Source organism: Salmo salar, unplaced genomic scaffold, assembly GCF_965601325.2.
Source record: "Salmo salar unplaced genomic scaffold, fSalSal1 ptg001230l, whole genome shotgun sequence".
Taxonomy (NCBI): Eukaryota; Metazoa; Chordata; class Actinopteri; order Salmoniformes; family Salmonidae; genus Salmo; species Salmo salar.
In genome coordinates, this window is record NW_027675658.1 from 27,454 (window position 1) to 50,000 (window position 22,547).

Consider the following 22,547-nt stretch of genomic DNA (forward strand, 5'->3'; position numbering starts at 1 on the left):
GACAGGCAACGTTACCTGCTCTCTGAATGGGAGGCCTGAAGCCCCCTACAGACAGGCAACGTTACCTGCTCTCTGAATGGGAGGCCTGAAGCCCCTACAGACAGGCAACGTTACCTGCTCTCTGAATGGGAGGCCTGAAGCCCCTACAGACAGGCAGAGGAAACGTTACCTGCTCTCTGAATGGGAGGCCTGAAGCCCCCTACAGACAGGCAACGTTACCTGCTCTCTGAATGGGAGGCCTGAAGCCCCTACAGACAGGCAGAGGCAACGTTACCTGCTCTCTGAATGGGAGGCCTGAAGCCCCTACAGACAGGCAACGTTACCTGCTCTCTGAATGGGAGGCCTGAAGCCCCTACAGACAGGCAGAGGCAACGTTACCTGCTCTCTGAATGGGAGGCCTGAAGCCCCTACAGACAGGCAACGTTACCTGCTCTCTGAATGGGAGGCCTGAAGCCCCCTACAGACAGGCAGAGGCAACGTTACCTGCTCTCTGAATGGGAGGCCTGAAGCCCCTACAGACAGGCAACGTTACCTGCTCTCTGAATGGGAGGCCTGAAGCCCCTACAGACAGGCAGAGGCAACGTTACCTGCTCTCTGAATGGGAGGCCTGAAGCCCCTACAGACAGGCAACGTTACCTGCTCTCTGAATGGGAGGCCTGAAGCCCCTACAGACAGGCAACGTTACCTGCTCTCTGAATGGGAGGCCTGAAGCCCCTACAGACAGGCAACGTTACCTGCTCTCTGAATGGGAGGCCTGAAGCCCCTACAGACAGGCAACGTTACCTGCTCTCTGAATGGGAGGCCTGAAGCCCCCTACAGACAGGCAACGTTACCTGCTCTCTGAATGGGAGGCCTGAAGCCCCTACAGACAGGCAGAGGCAACGTTACCTGCTCTCTGAATGGGAGGCCTGAAGCCCCTACAGACAGGCAACGTTACCTGCTCTCTGAATGGGAGGCCTGAAGCCCCCTACAGACAGGCAGAGGCAACGTTACCTGCTCTCTGAATGGGAGGCCTGAAGCCCCCTACAGACAGGCAACGTTACCTGCTCTCTGAATGGGAGGCCTGAAGCCCCCTACAGACAGGCAGAGGCAACGTTACCTGCTCTCTGAATGGGAGGCCTGAAGCCCCCTACAGACAGGCAACGTTACCTGCTCTCTGAATGGGAGGCCTGAAGCCCCTACAGACAGGCAACGTTACCTGCTCTCTGAATGGGAGGCCTGAAGCCCCTACAGACAGGCAACGTTACCTGCTCTCTGAATGGGAGGCCTGAAGCCCCTACAGACAGGCAGAGGCAACGTTACCTGCTCTCTGAATGGGAGGCCTGAAGCCCCGAGAGCTTTGACTGTTTCACTAGACATGGGAGGTTGTTGTCATAGCCTTGCAGGTAATGACAGACACAGCAGCCCCAGTATCAACAAGAAATATTAGTGACTCACCATTGATCCAAGCCTCCACGATTGGCTCTACTCTCGGAAAGGTGTGACACTTTAAAAACAAATGCTCTGTCTCCTCATCCCGTCAATACTCCTCCTCCTGTCCCTGTAGAGACACGCCTCTCCGTCCTGGCCCGTTAGACGGTCCTTCAGCGGGGGAGTCAGCTGGGGTTCCCCTCCGTCCTGGCCCGTAGACGGTCCTTCAGCGGGGGGAGTCAGCTGGGTGTTCCCCCTCCGTCCTGGCCCGTAGACGGTCCTTCAGCGGGGGGAGTCAGCTGGGGGTTTCCCCTCCTTCCTGGTCCGTAGACGGTCCTTCAGCGGGGGGAGTCAGCTAGGGTTCCCCCTCCGTCCTGGCCCGTAGACGGTCCTTCAGCGGGGGGAGTCACCTGGGGGTGCTCCTCCGTCCTCACTTTCCTCACTGGAGCTTGTTGGTCTTCATTCCCTTCTGGCGCGCTCCCCCCACCGCGCCTCCAGTGGGACTGGCCAGGGTCACTCCTGACCCTTTCAGGACTTCAGCCAGGCTCCGTGGTGCTGGGAGAGACAGGGGGAGGTTGTAGTGGTCTGGGAGAGACAGGGGGGAGGTTGTAGTGGTGCTGGGAGAGACAGGGGGAGGTTGTAGTGGTCCTGTATCCGGCGGACCAGCAGGAGGCGGCAGAGGAGGAGGGAGGTCCAGCAACACTGGGTAGAGAGTTTGAGGAGTAGAGTAGAGAGGGGGACAGTCTCTGTATGCATCATCCTTCCTATTCCTTCTCACTGCTTCATCCCCTTCTATATTATTATATAGTTAATATATGTATTACTTTCCAAAATAGTGTTTAAAATTCTAAAAACTGGCAGTTATGAATATTAACTGAACATTATTGTATGTAGATTCTTTCAATAGCACTCTGTGACTATGATTTCTCTCAAAACTGTGATTCCTAAAAAATGTGTCCAGGGATTTGATCAACGGCGTCAAGTTTGACCTGCAAGATCTGACAGAATGGTTGTTTTTATTGGGGATTTTCAAATGAATCCTTTTCCAAATGTTCACAAATGAATCCTTTTCCAAATGTTCACAAATGTTTGTATTTAACTTTTACTTTAAGAGGTAGAAATATTTCTGTTTTGAGAATTTGTTGTTAATTCCATCAGTGGCTTCACAGATGGCTAACACCCTTCTTTAGGATCGGTGGGTCCCCCACGGGACGGTTGAGCTAACTTAGGCTAATGCCATTAGCATGAGGTTGTAAGTAACAGGAACATTTCCCAGGACATAGACATATCTGATATTGGCAGAAAGCTTAAATTCTTGTTAATCTAACTGCACTGTCCAATTACCAGTAGCTATTACAGTGAAAGAATACCATGCTATTGTTTGAGGAGAGTGCACAGTTTTGAACTTGAAAAGTTACTAATAAACAAAGTAGGCACATTTAGGCAGTCTAGATAAAACATTTTGAACAGAAATACAATTGTTCATTGGATCAGTCTAAAACTTTGCACTTACACTGCTGCCATCTAGTGGCCAAAATCTAAATTGCACCTGGGCTGGAATAATACAGTATGGCCTTTCTCTTGCATTTCAAAGATGACGGTACAAAAAAAAAAACGTTTTTGTTTTTCTTTCAAATGGTATCAGGAATATGCATATCCTTGCTTCAGGGCCTGAGCAACAGGCAGTTAGATTTGGGTATGTCATTTTAGGCGAAAATTGAAAAAAAAGAGTCCAATCCTTAGATCGAATTTCTTTGTCAATATTCTGAACAGATATTACCACTGTTCTGCAACATATGTTTCAACTGTTCAAGCATTTGATTCAGAGCATTAAACACTGTTGTGCCTAAACTAGTCCTGCATTGGCTGTGTTAGACCTACGGGATAATGTTTGCTTTATAAATGTTGTTTTATGTTCTGGATCTAGAAAACACACCGAAAGGCAGCACATCGTTGGTTCTTAACGGACAGAAATGTGCACGTGAGAGCGATTCAATTATGCATTTAATAAAAACAGCTGCACCTACAAACTTAGTCAATGCGACATTTTTTTTAAGCACACAGTGGTCACTTTATGGACCCTACAGTCTCGTTTTAATCCGACGTCTAGAATTTGAGCTAGGTAGGCGCAGAAAAAATACTCTGAAAACTCAGTTGCTGACGACCCTCTTAAAAACCCGGTATGAGGTTCTCTTTAACGGTTGGACGACTCATCAGGAGAGGCGGGGAGTGGGTATGAGGTTCTCTTGAACGGTTGGACGACTCATCAGGAGAGGCGGGGAGTGGGTATGAGGTTCTCTTTAACGGTTGGACGACTCATCAGGAGAGGCGGGGAGTGGGTATGAGGTTCTCTTTAACGGTTGGACGACTCATCAGGAGAGGCGGGGAGTGGGTATGAGGTTCTCTTTAACGGTTGGACGACTCATCAGGAGAGGCGGGGAGTGGGTATGAGGTTCTCTTTAACGGTTGGACGACTCATCAGGAGAGGCGGGGAGTGGGTATGAGGTTCTCTTTAACGGTTGGACGACTCATCAGGAGAGGCGGGGAGTGGGTATGAGGTTCTCCTTAACGGTTGGACGACTCATCAGGAGAGGCGGGGAGTGGGTATGAGGTTCTCCTTAACGGTTGGACGACTCATCAGGAGAGGCGGGGAGTGGGTATGAGGTTCTCTTTAACGGTTGGACGACTCATCAGGAGAGGCGGGGAGTGGGTATGAGGTTCTCCTTAACGGTTGGACGACTCATCAGGAGAGGCGGGGAGTGGGCTGTATTCCTCCAATCAAGTTGATTCGCACATGTTCATCCACGTTGGTGTCATATTGGTGTAGATATGGATTTAACATTGAGCTTCAATCAATCCCTATTAATATTATGAAATCATTATATTTCTATATTATTATATTACTATTATATTATTATATTACTATTCTATTATTATATTACTATATTATTATTATATTACTATTATATTATTATATTACTATATTATTATTATATTACTATTATATTATTATATTACTATAATATATGACTAATATTATTATATTACCATTATATTATTATATTACCATTATATTATTATATTATTATATTACTATATTATATTTCTATATTATTATATTACTATTATATTCTTATATTACTATATTATATTTCTATATTATTATGTTAATATTATATTCTTATATTACTATATTATATTTCTATATTATTATATTACTATTATATTACTATTATATTTCTATATTATTATATTACTATTATATTACTATTATATTTCTATATTATTATATTATTATTATATTACTATTATATTATTATTATATCACTGTTATATTACTATTATATTTCTATATTATTATATTACTGTTATATTATTATATTACTATATTATATTTCTATATTATTATGTTAATATTATATTATTATATTACTGTTATATTACTATATTATTATATTATTATTATATTACTATTATATTATTATTATATCACTGTTATATTACTATTATATTTCTATATTATTATATTACTATTATATTATTATTATATTTCTATATTATTATATTTCTATTATATTATTATTATATTTCTATATTATTATATTACTGTTATATTATTATTATATTTCTATATTATTATATTACTATTATATTATTATTATATTTCTATATTATTATATTTCTATATTATTATATTTCTATATTATTATATCACTGTTATATTACTATTATATTTCTATATTATTATATTTCTATTATATTACTATTATATTTCTATATTATTATATTACTGTTATATTATTATATTACTATATTATATTTCTATATTATTATGTTAATATTATATTATTATATTACTATTATATTTCTATATTATTATATTATTATTATATTACTATTATATCACTGTTATATTACTATTATATTTCTATATTATTATATTTCTATTATATTATTATTATATTTCTATATTATTATATTACTATTATATTATTATTATATTTCTATATTATTATATTACTATTATATTACTATTATATTTCTATATTATTATATTATTATTATATTACTATTATATTATTATATTACTATTATATTCTTATATTACTATATTATATTTCTATATTATTATATTAGTATTATATTATTATTATATTACTATATTATATTTCTATATTATTATATTACTATATTATTATATTACTGTTATATTATTATATTACTGTTATATTATTATATCACTGTTATATTATTATTATATTTCTATATTATTATATTACTATTATATTCTTATATTACTATATTATATTTCTATATTATTATGTTAATATTATATTATTATATTACTGTTATATTACTATTATATTTCTATATTATTATATTACTGTTATATTATTATTATATTTCTATATTATTATATTACTATTATATTCTTATATTACTATATTATATTTCTATATTATTATATTAGTATTATATTATTATTATATTACTATTATATTACTATTATATTTCTATATTATTATATTACTATTATATTATTATTATATTTCTATATTATTATTATATTACTATTATATTATTATTATATTTCTATATTATTATATTACTATTATATTATTATTATATTTCTATATTATTATATTACTATTATATTATTATTATATTTCTATATTATTATATTATTATTATATTACTATTATATTATTATATTACTATTATATTATTATATTACTATTATATTATTATTATATTTCTATATTATTATATTTCTATATTATTATATTTCTATATTATTATATTACTATTATATTATTATTATATTTCTATATTATTATATTACTATTATATTATTATATTTCTATATTATTATATTACTATTATATTATTATTATATTTCTATATTATTATATTACTATTATATTATTATTATATTTCTATATTATTATATTTCTATATTATTATATTTCTATATTATTATATTACTATATTATTATATTACTATTATATTACTATTATATTATTATTATATTTCTATATTATTATATTACTGTTATATTATTATTATATTTCTATATTATTATATTACTATTATATTATTATTATATTTCTATATTATTATATTACTATTATATTATTATATTACTATTATATTATTATTATATTTCTATATTATTATATTACTATTATATTATTATTATATTTCTATATTATTATATTTCTATATTATTATATTACTATTATATTATTATTATATTTCTATATTATTATATTTCTATTATATTATTATTATATTTCTATATTATTATATTACTATTATATTATTATTATATTTCTATATTATTATATTACTATTATATTATTATTATATTTCTATATTATTATATTTCTATATTATTATATTTCTATATTATTATATTTCTATATTATTATATTTCGAGGATAAGTGCCTGCTGGGTATCGTTCCCAAAATCTGAACTGTTTCGTGTGTGTGTGTGTGTGTGTGTGTGTGTGTGTGTGTGTGTGTGTGTGTGTGTGTGTGTGTGTATCAGCTGGCAGGAACAGGAGTGTTGGCTGTAGGGCTGTGGCTGCGTTTTGACTCTCGGACTGAGGGACTGTTCAGTGAAGAGGACTCTCCTGTTGTCTTCTTCACCGGTAAGACTGAGCTCTCACCCCTATACCCTAACCCCTACCCCTACGCCCTAACCCCTAACCCCTACCCCTACGCCCTAACCCCTACCCCTACGCCCTAACCCCTACACCCTAACCCCTATACCCTAACCCCTAACCCCTACCCCTAACCCCTATACCCTAACCCCTACACCCTAACCCCTAACCCCTATACCCTAACCCCTAACCCCTACCCCCTAACCCCTACCCCTAACCCCTAACCCCTACACCCTAACCCCTAACCCCTACACCCTAACCCCTAACCCCTACACCCTAACCCCTAACACCTACCCCTACGCCCTAACCCCTACACCCTAACCCCTAACCCCTACCCCTACGCCCTAACCCCTAACCTCTATACCCTAACCCCTACACCCTCACCCCTAACCCCTAACCCCTACCCCTACGCCCTAACCCCTAACCCCTACCCCCTAACCCCTACACCCTCACCCCTAACCCCTACCCCTACGCCCTAACCCCTAACCCCTACCCCTACGCCCTAACCCCTACACCCTAACCCCTAACCCCTACCCCTACGCCCTAACCCCTAACCCCTATACCCTAACCCCTAACCCCTACCCCTACGCCCTAACCCCTACACCCTCACCCCTACACCCTCACCCCTACACCATAACCCCTATACCCTAACCCCTAACCCCTACACCCTCACCCCTACGCCCTAACCCCTACACCCTCACCCCTACACCATAACCCCTACACCCTAACCCCTACACCCTCACCCTCACCCCTACACCCTAACCCCTACACCCTAACCCCTACACCCTAACCCCTAACCCCTACACCCTAACCCCTACACCCTAGCCCCTACAGCCTAACCCCTAACCCCTAACCCCTACACCCTAACCCCTAACCCCTACACCCTAACCCCTAACCCTTACACCCTAACCCCTACACCCTACACCATAAGCCCTACACCCTAACCCCTACACCCTAACCCCTATACCCTAATCCCTACACCCTAACCCCTACACCATAACCCCTACACCCTTACCCCTAACCCCTATACCTTAAATCCTAACCATAACCCCTACACCCTAACCCCTACATCCTAACCCCTACAGCCTAACCCCTACAGCCTAACCCCTAACCCCTACAGCCTAAAATATCTCCTCTCAGCTAGTGGTATCATCAGCTGCTATATCAGCAGGGTTACAGAGGGCTGCTATATCAGCAGGGTTACAGAGGGCTGCTATATCACCAGGGTTACAGAGGGCTGCTATATCACCAGGGTTACAGAGGGCTGCTATATCACCAGGGTTACAGAGGGCTGCTATATCACCAGGGTTACAGAGGGCTGCTATATCACCAGGGTTACAGAGGGCTGCTATATCACCAGGGTTACAGAGGGCTGCTATATCACCAGGGTTACAGAGGGCTGCTATATCACCAGGGTTACAGAGGGCTGCTATATCACCAGGGTTACAGAGGGCTGCTATATCACCAGGGTTACAGAGGGCTGCTATATCACCAGGGTTACAGAGGGCTGCTATATCACCAGGGTTACAGAGGGCTGCTATATCACCAGGGTTACAGAGGGCTGCTATATCACCAGGGTTACAGAGGGCTGCTATATCACCAGGGTTACAGAGGGCTGCTATATCACCAGGGTTACAGAGGGCTGCTATATCACCAGGGTTACAGAGGGCTGCTATATCACCAGGGTTACAGAGGAATGGCAGCCATGTTAATAACTGTCTCAGAATCCGTTAGTGGGAGGAGTTGTTGTTCTGACATCACAATGATCTGTTGACCAAGACATCACTTCCTCTGCAACAAACAAGGGTGTGTGTGTGTGTGTGTGTGTGTGTGTGTGTGTGTGTGTGTGTGTGTGTGTCCATCCCTGCATCCATTTGCTTGTGGTTTGTGACAGAGTGAGACTAGAGAAAAACTTTCAACATCAGACTTAATAATTTGTAACGGTTAAAGCAGTTATTCACTGTGTGGTGTGGTGTGTATATGGTGTATATATGGTGTATATATGGTGTATATGGTGTGTATATGGTGTATATGGTGTGTGTGGTGTGTGGTGTGTGTGTGGTGTGTATATGGTGTATATATGGTGTATATATGGTGTATATGGTGTGTATATGGTGTATATGGTGTGTGTGGTGTGTGGTGTGTATATGGTGTATATATGGTGTATATATGGTGTATATGGTGTGTATATGGTGTATATGGTGTGTGTGGTGTGTGGTGTGTGGTGTGGTGTGTATATGGTGTATATATGGTGTATATATGGTGTATATGGTGTGTATATGGTGTATATGGTGTGTGTGGTGTGTGGTGTGTGTGTGGTGTGTATATGGTGTATATATGGTGTATATATGGTGTATATGGTGTGTATATGGTGTATATGGTGTGTGTGGTGTGTGGTGTGGTGTGTATATGGTGTATATATGGTGTATATATGGTGTATATGGTGTGTATATGGTGTATATGGTGTGTGTGGTGTGTGGTGTGGTGTGTATATGGTGTATATATGGTGTATATATAGTGTATATGGTGTGTATATGGTGTATATGGTGTGTGTGGTGTGTGGTGTGTGTGTGGTGTGTATATGGTGTATATATGGTGTATATATGGTGTATATGGTGTGTATATGGTGTATATGGTGTGTGTGGTGTGTGGTGTGTGTGTGTATGTGTGTATGGTGTGTGTACGGCGTGTGTATGTGGTGTGTGTGGTGTGTGTGTGTGTGTGTATGTGTGTATGGTGTGTGTACGGCGTGTGTATGTGGTGTGTGTGGTGTGTGTGTGTATGTGTGTATGGTGTGTGTACGGCGTGTGTATGTGGTGTGTGTGGTGTGTGTGTGTGTATGTGTGTATGGTGTGTGTACGGCGTGTGTATGTGGTGTGTGTGGTGTGTGTGTGTGTGTGTGGTGTGTGTATATGGTGTGTATATGGTGTGTGTATGGTGTGTATATGGTGTGTATATTGTGTGTATATGGTGTGTATGGTGTGTATATGGTGTGTGTATGTGGTGTGTGTATATGGTGTGTGTGGTGTGTGTATATGGTGTGTATATGGTGTATATATGGTGTATATATGGTGTATATGGTGTGTATATGGTGTATATGTGGTGTATATGGTGTGTATATGGTGTATATGGTGTGTATGGTGTATATGGTGTATATATGGTGTATATGGTGTGTATATGGTGTGTATATGGTGTATATGGTGTATATGGTGTATATGGTGTGTATATGGTGTGGGATCCATAGGTGTGTATATGGTGTGTATATGGTGTATATATGGTATGTATATGGTGTATATGGTGTATATGGTGTGTATATGGTGTGGGATCCATAGGTGTGTATATGGTGTGTATATGGTGTATATATGGTGTGAGTATGGTGTATATGGTGTATATGGTGTGTATATGGTGTGGGATCCATAGGTGTGTATATGGTGTGTATATCAAATCAAATCAAATGTATTTTTATATAGCCCTTCGTACATCAGCCGATATCTCAAAGTGCTGTACAGAAACCCAGTCTAAAACCCCAAACAGCAAGCAAAGCATGTGAAAGAAGCACGGTGGCTAGGAAAAACTCCCTAGGAAAAACTCCCTAGAAAGGCCAAAAACCTAGGAAGAAACCTAGAGAGGAACCAGGCTATGAGGGGTGGCCAGTCCTCTTCTGGCTGTGCCGGGTGGATATTATAACAGAACATGGTCAAGATGTTAAAATGTTAAAATGTTCATAAATGACCAGCATGGTCAAATAATAATAATCATAGTAGTTGTCGAGGGTGCAACTAGCACGTCCGGTGAACAGGTCAGGGTTCCATAGCCGCAGGCAGAACAGTTGAAACTGGAGCAGCAGCACGGCCAGGTGGACTGGGGACAGCAAGGAGTCATCATACCAGGTAGTCCTGAGGCATGGTCCTAGGGCTCAGGTCCTCCGAGAGAAAGACAGAAAGAGAGAAAGAGAGAATTAGAGAGAGCATATTTAAATTCACACAGGACACCGGATAAGACAAGAGAAATACTCCAGATATAACAGACTGACCCTAGCCCCCCGACACATAAACTACTGCAGCATAAATACTGGAGGCTGAGACAGGAGGGATCAGAAGACACTGTGGCCCCATCCGATGATACCCCCGGACAGGGCCAAACAGGCAGGATATAACCCCACCCACTTTGCCAAAGCACAGCCCCCACACCACTAGAGGGATGTCTCCAACCACCAACTTACCGTCCTAAGACAAGGCCGAGTATAGCCCACAACGATCTCCGCCATGGCACAACCCAAGGGGGGGCGCCAACCCAGACAGGAAGACCACGTCAGTGACTCAACCCACTCAAGTGACGCACCCCTCCTAGGGACGGCATGGAAGAACACCAGTAAGCCAGTGACTCAGCCCCTGTAAAAGGGTTAGAGGCAGAGAATCCCAGTGGAGAGAGGGGAACTGGCCAGGCAGAGACAGCAAGGGCTGTTCGTTGCTCCAGAGCCTTTCCGTTCACCTTCACACTCCTGGGCCAGACTATACTTAATCATAGGACCTACTGAAGAGATAAGTCTTCAGTAAAGATTTAAAGGTTGAGACTGAGTCTGCGTCTCTCACATTGGTAGGCAGACCATTCCATAAAAATGGAGCTCTATAGGAGAAAGCCCTACCTCCAGCCGTTTGCTTAGAAATTCTAGGGACAATTAGGAGGCCTGCGTCTTGTGACCGTAGCGTACGTGTAGGTATGTACGGCAGGACCAAATCGGAAAGATAGGTAGGAGCAAGCCCATGTAATGCTTTGTAGGTTAGCAGTAAAACCTTGAAATCAGCCCTTGCCTTAACAGGAAGCCAGTGTAGGGAGGCTAGCACTGGAGTAATATGATCAAATTTTTTGGTTCTAGTCAGGATTCTAGCAGCCGTATTTAGCACTAACTGAAGTTTATTTAGTGCTTTATCCGGGTAGCCGGAAAGTAGAGCATTGCAGTAGTCCAGCCTAGAAGTAACAAAAGCATGGATACATTTTTCTACGTCATTTTTGGACAGAAAGTTTCTGATTTTTGTAATGTTACGTAGATGGAAAAAAGCTGTCCTTGAAACAGTCTTGATATGTTCTTCAAAAGAGAGATCAGGGTCCACAGTAACGCCGAGGTCCTTCACAGTTTTATTTGAGACGACTGAACAACCATCCAGATTAATTGTCAGATTCAACAGAAGATCTCTTTGTTTCTTGGGACCTAGAACAAGCATCTCTGTTTTGTCCGAGTTTAAAAGTAGAAAGTTTGCAGCCATCCACTTCTTTATGTCTGAAACACAGGCTTCTAGCGAGGGCAATTTTGGGGCTTCACCATGTTTCATTGACATGTACAGCTGTGTGTCGTCCGCATAGCAGTGAAATTTAACATTATGTTTTCGAATGACATCCCCAAGAGGTAAAATATATAGTGAAAACAATAGTGGTCCTAAAACGGAACCTTGAGGAACACCGACATTTACAGTTGATTTGTCAGAGGACAAACCATTCACAGAGACAAACTGATATCTTTCCGACAGATAAGATCTAAACCAGGCCAGAACTTGTCCATGTAGACCAATTTGGGTTTCCAATCTCTCCAAAAGAATGTGGTGATCGATGGTATCAAAAGCGGCACTAAGATCTATATGGTGTGTATGGTGTATATGGTGTATATATGGTGTATATGGTGTGGGATCCATAGGTGTGTATATAGTGTATATGGTGTATATATGGTGTATATGGTGTATATATGGTGTATATGGTGTATATATGGTGTATATGGTGTATATGTGGTGTATGTATGGTGTATATATGGTGTATATATGGTGTATATGGTGTATGTGCTGTGTGGTCCATAGGTGTGTATATGGTGTATATGGTGTGTATATGGTGTGTATATGGTGTATATATGGCGTATATGGTGTATACGGTGTATATATGGTGTATATATGGTGCATATGGTGTATGTGGTGTATATATGGTGTATGTGCTGTGTGGTCCATAGGTGTGTACATGGTGTATATGGTGTGTATATGGTGTATATATGGTGTATGTGCTGTGTGGTCCATAGGTGTGTATATGGTGTATATGGTGTATATATGGTGTATATGGTGTGTATATGGTGTATATATGGTGTATGTGCTGTGTGGTCCATAGGTGTGTATATGGTGTATATGGTGTGTATATGGCGTATGTGGTGTATATGGTGTATATATGGTGTATGTGCTGTGTGGTCCATAGGTGTGTATATGGTGTATATGGTGTATATATGGTGTATATATGGTGTGTATATGGTGTATATATGGTGTATGTGCTGTGTGGTCCATAGGTGTATATATGGTGTATATATGGTGTATATGGTGTATATATGGTGTATATGCTGTGTGGTCCATAGGTGTATATATGGTGTATATGGTGTATATATGGTGTATATGGTGTATATATGGTGTATATATGGTGTATATGGTGTATATATGGTGTATATGGTGTATATATGGTGTATGTGCTGTGTGGTCCATAAGTGTGTATATGGTGTATATGGTGTATATATGGTGTGTATATGGTGTATATGGTGTATATATGGTGTGTATATGGTGTATATATGGTGTATATATGGTGTATGTGCTGTGTGGTCCATAGGTGTGTATATGGTGTATATATGGTGTATATGGTGTATATATGGTGTATTTGCTGTGTGGTCCATAGGTGTGTATATGGTGTATATATGGTGTATATGGTGTATATATGGTGTATGTGCTGTGTGGTCCATAGGTGTGTATATGGTGTATATATGGTGTATATGGTGTATATATGGTGTGTATATGGTGTATATATGGTGTATATGGTGTATATATGGTGTATGTGCTGTGTGGTCCATAGGTGTGTATATGGTGTATATATGGTGTATATGGTGTATATATGGTGTATGTGCTGTGTGGTCCATAGGTGTGTATATGGTGTATATATGGTGTATATGGTGTATATATGGTGTATGTGCTGTGTGGTCCATAGGTGTGTATATGGTGTATATATGGTGTATATGGTGTATATATGGTGTATGTGCTGTGTGGTCCATAGGTGTGTATATGGTGTATATATGGTGTATGTGCTGTGTGGTCCATAGGTGTGTATATGGTGTGTATATGGTGTATATATGGTGTATATATGGTGTATGTGCTGTGTGGTCCATAGGTGTGTATATGGTGTATATATGGTGTATATGGTGTATATATGGTGTATGTGCTGTGTGGTCCATAGGTGTGTATATGGTGTGTATATGGTGTATATATGGTGTATATATGGTGTATGTGCTGTGTGGTCCATAGGTGTGTATATGGTGTATATATGGTGTATATGGTGTATATATGGTGTATGTGCTGTGTGGTCCATAGGTGTGTATATGGTGTATATATGGTGTATGTGCTGTGTGGTCCATAGGTGTGTATATGGTGTATATATGGTGTATATGGTGTATATATGGTGTATGTGCTGTGTGGTCCATAGGTGTGTATATGGTGTATATATGGTGTATATGGTGTATATATGGTGTATGTGCTGTGTGGTCCATAGGTGTGTATATGGTGTATATGGTGTATATATGGTGTATGTGCTGTGTGGTCCATAGGTGTGTATATGGTGTATATATGGTGTATATGGTGTATATATGGTGTATGTGCTGTGTGGTCCATAGGTGTGTATATGGTGTATATGGTGTATATATGGTGTATGTGCTGTGTGGTCCATAGGTGTGTATATGGTGTATATATGGTGTATATGGTGTATATATGGTGTATGTGCTGTGTGGTCCATAGGTGTGTATATGGTGTATATATGGTGTATATGGTGTATATATGGTGTATGTGCTGTGTGGTCCATAGGTGTGTATATGGTGTATATATGGTGTATATGGTGTATATATGGTGTATGTGCTGTGTGGTCCATAGGTGTGTATATGGTGTATATATGGTGTATATGGTGTATATATGGTGTATGTGCTGTGTGGTCCATAGGTGTGTATATGGTGTATATATGGTGTATATGGTGTATATATGGTGTATGTGCTGTGTGGTCCATAGGTGTGTATATGGTGTATATATGGTGTATATGGTGTATATATGGTGTATGTGCTGTGTGGTCCATAGGTGTGTATATGGTGTATATATGGTGTATATATGGTGTATATATGGTGTATATATGGTGTATGTGCTGTGTGGTCCATAGGTGTGTATATGGTGTATATATGGTGTATATGGTGTATATATGGTGTATGTGCTGTGTGGTCCATAGGTGTGTATATGGTGTATATATGGTGTATGTGCTGTGTGGTCCATAGGTGTGTATATGGTGTATATATGGTGTATGTGCTGTGTGGTCCATAGGTGTGTATATGGTGTATATATGGTGTATATGGTGTATATATGGTGTATGTGCTGTGTGGTCCATAGGTGTGTATATGGTGTATATATGGTGTATATGGTGTATATATGGTGTATGTGCTGTGTGGTCCATAGGTGTGTATATGGTGTATATATGGTGTATATGGTGTATATATGGTGTATGTGCTGTGTGGTCCATAGGTGTGTACATTCTGATTGCTGCTGGGGCCTTGATGATGGTTGTTGGGTTCCTGGGCTGCTGTGGAGCCATCAAGGAATCCCCCTGCATGCTCGGGCTGGTGAGGATCAGCCATGATGATGATGATGATGATGATGATGATGATGGAATACAATGACAACACACTTTCCATTGAAAGAGAAGCGCAAGACCTCACACCCTGTCTGTCTCTCTCTCCCCCCTGTCTGTCTCCCCCTCCCCTGTCTGTCTCTCTCCTCTCCCCCTGTCTGTCTCTCGTTCTCCCCCCTGTCTGTCTCTCGTTCTCCCCCTCTTCAGTTCTTCTTCTCCCTGTTGTTAATCTTTGGGGCGGAGGTAGCAGCAGGGATCTGGGGCCTCTCCAATAAAGATACGGTAACTCTCAGAGGCTATTTTACTGTTCGTTGTGCTGACTGTGTGGACAGAGCATCAGACCTTCTATTACAGCTCAATACAAAACCTTAGCATCTCTCCATTCTCATGTCTCTCCTCTCCCCCTGTCTGTCTCTCTCCTCTCCCCCTGTCTGTCTCTCTCCTCTCCCCTCTCTGTCTCTATTCTCTCCTCCTGTCTGTCTCCCCCTCCCCTCTCTGTCTCTCTTCTCTCCCCCTGTCTGTCTCTTCTCTCCCCGTCTGTCTCTCCTCTCCCCTCTCTGTCTCTCTTCTCTCCCCCTGTCTGTCTCTTCTCTCCCCGTCTGTCTCCCCCTCCCCTCTCTGTCTCTCTTCTCTCCCCCTGTCTGTCTCTTCTCTCCCCCTCTCTGTCTCTCTTCTCTCCGCCTCTCTGTCTCTCTTCTCTCCCCCTGTCTGTCTCTCTCCTCTCCCCCTGTCTGTCTCTCTTCTCTCCTCCTGTCTGTCTCCCCCTCCCCTCCCCTGTCTGTCTCCCCCTCCCCTCTCTGTCTCTCTTCTCTCCCCCTGTCTGTCTCTTCTCTCCCCCTCTCTGTCTCTCTTCTCTCCCCCTCTCTGTCTCTCTTCTCTCCCCCTGTCTGTCTCTCTTCTCTCCCCCTGTCTGTCTCTCTCCTCTCCCCTCTCTGTCTCTATTATCTCCTCCTGTCTGTCTCCCCCTCCCCTCTCTGTCTCTCTTCTCTCCCCCTGTCTGTCTCTCTTCTCTCCCCCTGTCTGTCTCTCTCCTCTCCCCTCTCTGTCTCTATTCTCTCCTCCTGTCTGTCTCCCCCTCCCCTCTCTGTCTCTCTTCTCTCCCCCTGTCTGTCTCTCTTCTCTCCCCCTGTCTGTCTCTCTCCTCTCCCCTCTCTGTCTCTATTCTCTCCTCCTGTCTGTCTCCCCCTTCCCTGTCTGTCTCTATTCTCTCCCCCTGTCTGTCTCCCCCTCCCCTCTCTGTCTCTCTTCTCTCCCCCTGTCTGTCTCTTCTCTCCCCCTCTCTGTCTCTCTTCTCTCCCCCTGTCTGTCTCTCTTCTCTCCCCCTGTCTGTCTCTCTCCTCTCCCCTCTCTGTCTCTATTCTCTCCTCCTGTCTGTCTCCCCCTTCCCTGTCTGTCTCTATTCTCTCCCCCTGTCTGTCTCCCCCTCCCCTCTCTGTCTCTCTCCTCTCCCCCTGTCTGTCTCTCTTCTCTCCCCCTGTCTGTCTCTCTCCTCTCCCCTCTCTGTCTCTCTTCTCTCCTCCTGTCTGTCTCCCCCTTCCCTGTCTGTCTCTATTCTCTCCCCCTGTCTGTCTCCCCCTTCCCTGTCTGTCTCTATTCTCTCCCCCTGTCTGTCTCCCCCTCCCCTCTCTGTCTCTCTCCCCACCCCCTGTCTGTCTCCCCCTTCCCTCTCTGTCTAGGTGGTGGAAGACATCACAGAGTTCTACAAGCAGACTTACACTAACTACATGAGCACCAAGCAGGAGGCCTTGAAGGAGACATTACGCCTTATACACTTTGGAGTGAGTACACACACACACACACACACACACACACACCACACGCACACACACACACCACACACACACCACACACACGCACGCACGCACGCGCGCACACCCGCACCCGCACCCGCGCGCACGCACGCACGCACGCACGCACGCACGCACCGCACCGCACGCACCGCACGCACACACACACGCACGCACGCACGCACGCACGCACGCACGCACGCACGCACGCACACGCACACACACCACACACACACACACACACACACACACACACACCACACACGCACGCACGCACACAACTCTAACATAACAGTCCAGTGTCTGTCTGTCTGTCTGTCTGTCTGTCTGTTCAGTAACACCTCCTAACCCTAACCTGTCTGTCTGTCTGTCTGTCTGCCTGCCTGCCTGCCTGTCTGTCTGTCTGTCTGTCTGTCTGTCTGTCTGTCTGTTCAGTAACACCTCCTAACCCTAACCTGTCTGTCTGTCTGTCTGTCTGCCTGCCTGCCTGCCTGCCTGTCTGTCTGTCTGTCTGTCTGTCTGCCTGCCTGTCTGTCTGTCTGTCTGTCTGTCTGTACTGTCTGTCTGTCTGCCTGCCTGCCTGCCTGCCTGCCTGTCTGTCTGTCTGTCTGCCTGTCTGTCTGTCTGTCTGTCTGTCTGCCTGCCTGTCTGTCAAAGTGTAAAGTGGAACTAAAATGGTGTTGTCGGTGTTTCCCTGGGGCAGCTGAACTGCTGCGGCCTGACAGGCACGATGATTGACAGCGCCAGGGAGACCTGCCCAAAGAAGGAAGGACTGGAGGCTCTGATTACCACGGTAACAAACATAACCCCTACAGCAACAACTATTTGAGTGACGAGCTATTATATTGGAGGGTAGAAGTGTATTTTGGAGGGTAGAAGTGTATATTATAGGGTAGAAGTGTACATTGGAGGGTAGAAGTGTATATTATAGGGTAGCAGTGTATATTATAGGGTAGAAGTGTATATTGGAGGGTAGAAGTGTACATTGGAGGGTAGAAGTGTATATTGGAGGGTAGAAGTGTATATTATAAGGTAGAAGTGTATATTATAGGGTAGAAGTGTATATTATAAGGTAGAAGTGTATATTATAAGGTAGAAGTGTATATTATAGGGTAGAAGTGTATATTATAAGGTAGAAGTGTATATTATAAGGTAGAAGTGTATAATGGAGAGTAGAAGTGTATTTTTATTTATTTTTCACCGTTATTTAACCAGGTAGGCCAGTTGAGTTCTCATTTGCAACTGCGACCTGGCCAAGATAAAGCAAAACAGTGCGACACAAAACAACAACACAGAGTTACACATGGAGTAAACAACAACACAGAGTTACACATGGAGTAAACAAACGTACAGTCAATAACTGTCACAAATAATGTCGTTGTGTTGAAGGGAGGACCAATACGCAGCGGGAATGTGGATACTCATCTTTTTAATAAAACACGAGCAAAGCATCCACAGGGAATAAACAATACTCACGACAAGAACAGTGTGGCAGGCTAAACGAAAGCAGTGCTCACAAACAACTACCCACCACCACAAATAAAAACACACACCTGTTTATAGGACTCCCAATCAGAGGCAACTAGAAACACCTGCCTCCAATTGAGAGTCCAGCACCCAACCTACACATAGAAAACCTACCCTAGAACCTACACACAACACAAACCCTCTGCCACGTCCTGACCAAAACTAATAATTACTCCCTCTGCTGGTCAAGACGTGACAATAACACAATAGAAAAATCTATATACAGTGTGTGCAAATGTAGAAGAGAACGGAGGTAAGGCGATAAACAGACCATAGTAGCGAAATAATTACAATTTAGCAAATTAGCACTGGAGTGATAGATGTGCAGATGATGATGTGCAAGTAGAAATACTGGTGTGCAAAAGAGCAGAAAAGTAAATAAAAACAATATGGGGATGAGGTAGGTAGATTAAAGGTGGGCTATTTACAGATGGGCTATGTACAGCTGCAGCGATCGGTTAGCTGCTCAGATAGCTGATGTTTAAATAAAGTTAGTGAGGGAAATATAAGTCTCCAGCTTCAGTGATTTTTGCAATTCGTTCCAGTCATTGGCAGCAGAGAACTGGAAGGAAAGGCGACCAAAGGAGGAATTGGCTTTGGGGATGACCAGTGAAATATACCTGCTGGAGCGCGTGCTACGGGTGGGTGCTGCTATGGTGACCAGCGAGCTGAGATAAGGCGGGGCTTTACCTAGCAAAGACTTATAGATTACCTGGAACCAGTGGGTTTGGCGACGAGTATGAAGCGAGGGCCAGCCAACGAGAGCGTACAGGTCGCAGTGGTGGGTAGTATATGGGGCTTTGGTAACAAAATGGATGGCACTGTGATAGACTGCATCCAGTTTGCTGAGTAGAGTGTTGGAGGCTATTTTGTAAATGACATCGCCGAAGTCAAGGATCGGTAGGATAGTCAGTTTTACGAGGGTATGTTTGGCAGCATGAGGGAAGGATGCTTGTTGCGAAATAGGAAGCCGATTCTAGATTTAACTTTGGATTGGAGATGCTTAATGTGAGTCTGGAAGGAGAGTTTACAGTCTAACCAGACACCCAGGTATTTGTAGTTGTCCACATATTCTAAGTAAGAACCGTCCAGAGTAGTGATGCTGGGCAGGTGCAGGCAGCGATCGGTTGAAGAGCATGCATTTAGTTTTACTTGTATTTAAGAGCAGTTGGAGGCCACGGAAGGAGAGTTGTATGGCATTGAAGCTCGTCTGGAGGTTAGTTAACACAGTGTCCAAAGAAGGGCCAGAAGTATACAGAATGGTGTCGTCTGCGTAGAGGTGGATCAGAGAATCACCAGCAGCAAGAGCGACATCATTGATGTATAAAGAGAAAAGATTCGGCCCGAGAATTGAACCCTGTGGCACACCCATAGAGACTGCCAGAGGTCCGGACAACAGGCCCTCCGATTTGACACACTGAACTCTATCTGAGAAGTAGTTGGTGAACCAGGCGAGGCAATCATTTGAGAAACCAAGGCTGTTGAGTCTGCCGATAAGAATGTGGTGATTGACAGAGTTGAAAGCCTTGGCCAGGTCAATGAATACGGCTGCACAGTAATGTCTCTTATCGATGGCGGTTATGATGTCGTTAAGGACCTTGAGTGTGGCTGAGGTGCACCCATGACCAGCTCGGAAACCAGATTATAGGGTAGCAGTTTATATTATAGTGTTTAAGTGTATATTATAGGGCTAGAAGTGTATATTATAGGGTAGAAGTGTATATTATAGGGCTAGAAGTGTATATTATAGGGTAGAAGTGTATATTATAGGGCTAGAAGTGTATATTATAGGGTAGAAGTGTATATTATAGGGCTAGAAGTGTATATTATAGGGTAGAAGTGTATATTATAGGCTAGAAGTGTATATTATAGGGTAGAAGTGTATATTATAGGCTAGAAGTGTATATTATAGTATAGAAGTGTATATTATAGGGTAGAAGTGTATATTATAGGGTATTATAGGGTAGCAGTGTATATTATAGGGTAGCAGTGTATATTATAGGGTAGAAGTGTATATTATAGGGTAGAAGTGTATATTACAGGGTAGAAGAGTATATTATAGGGTAGAAGTGTATATTATAGGGTAGTAGTGTATATTATAGGGTAGTAGTGTATATTATAGGGTAGAAGTGTATATTATAGGGTAGTAGTGTATATTATAGGGTAGTAGTGTATATTATAGGGTAGAAGTGTATATTATAGGGTAGTAGTGTATATTATAGGGTAGAAGTGTATATTATAGGGTAGAAGTGTATATTATAGGGTAGAAGTGTATATTATAAGGTAGAAGAGTATATTATAGGGTAGAAGTGTATATTATAGGGTAGAAGTGTATATTATAGGGTAGAAGTATATATTATAGGGTAGAAGTATATATTATAGGGTAGAAGTGTATATTATAGGGTAGAAGTGTATATTATAGGGTAGAAGTGTATATTATAGGGTAGAAGAATATATTATAGGGTAGAAGTGTATATTATAGGGTAGAAGTGTATATTAGTGTATCGCCAAACCCACTGGCTCCAGGTCATCTATAAGTCTTTGCTAGGTAAAGGCCCACCTTATCTCAGCTCACTGGTCACCAAAGCAGCACCCACCTGTAGCACGCGCTCCAGCAGGTAAATTTCACTGGTCATCCCCAAAGCCAATTCCTCCTTTTGCCGCCTTTCCTTCCAGTTCTCTGCTGCCAATGACTGGAACGAACTGCAAAAATCTCTGAAGCTGGAGACTCATATCTCCCTCACTAGCTTTAAGCACCAGCTGTCAGAGCAGCTCACAGATCACTGCACCTGTACATAGCCCATCTGTAAACAGCCCATCCAGCTACCTCATCCCCATACTGTATTTATTTATTTATCCTGCTCCTTTGCACCCCAGTATCTCTACTTGCACATTCATCTTCTGCACATCTATCACTCCAGTGTTTAATTGTTATATTGTAATTACTTCGCCACTATGGCCTATTTATTGCCTTACCTCCCTGTATATTATTGGGTAGAAGTGTATATTATAGGGTAGAAGTATATATTATTGGGTAGAAGTGTATTTTGGAGGGTAGAGGTGTATGTTATAGGGTAGAAGTGGTGTAGTAGTTTTTAATCTCAGTCCTGTCAGAGTTATAGTAGTGTGTAATCTCAGTCCTGGTAGAGTTGTAGTAGTGTGTAATCTCAGTCCTGGTAGAGTTGTAGTAGTGTGTCATCTCAGTCCTGGTAGAGTTGTAGTAGTGTGTAATCTCAGTCCTGTCAGAGTTATAGTAGTGTGTAATCTCAGTCCTGGTAGAGTTGTAGTAGTGTGTAATCTCACTGTGTTGTTCTGTCAGAGTTGTCCAACGGCCATTGACGAGGTGTTCAACTCTAAACTCCATATCATTGGAGGAGTGGGCATCGGAATTGGAGTCCTCATGGTGAGAGCAGCCAATCAACTCTCTCTCTCTATCCACTCCTCTCCTCTCTCTTTCCTCTCCTCTCTCTCCTCTCCTTTCTCTCT

The 22,547-nt window shown here is 41.9% G+C and overlaps 1 protein-coding gene across 1 annotated transcript in view; it reads left to right on the forward strand.

The window, feature by feature from the left end:
* The window catches only part of LOC106595881 (CD9 antigen), a 45,287-nt gene that overhangs the window by 21,076 nt on the left and 1,664 nt on the right, over positions 1–22,547 (forward strand). Inside the window, exons 2-7 of the mRNA XM_082972755.1 lie at positions 6,963–7,065; positions 15,642–15,739; positions 15,955–16,029; positions 17,424–17,525; positions 18,238–18,327; positions 22,381–22,464. Of these exons, the coding sequence (XP_082828881.1) occupies positions 6,963–7,065; positions 15,642–15,739; positions 15,955–16,029; positions 17,424–17,525; positions 18,238–18,327; positions 22,381–22,464 (552 nt within the window). The remainder of the gene's footprint in view (positions 1–6,962; positions 7,066–15,641; positions 15,740–15,954; positions 16,030–17,423; positions 17,526–18,237; positions 18,328–22,380; positions 22,465–22,547) is intronic.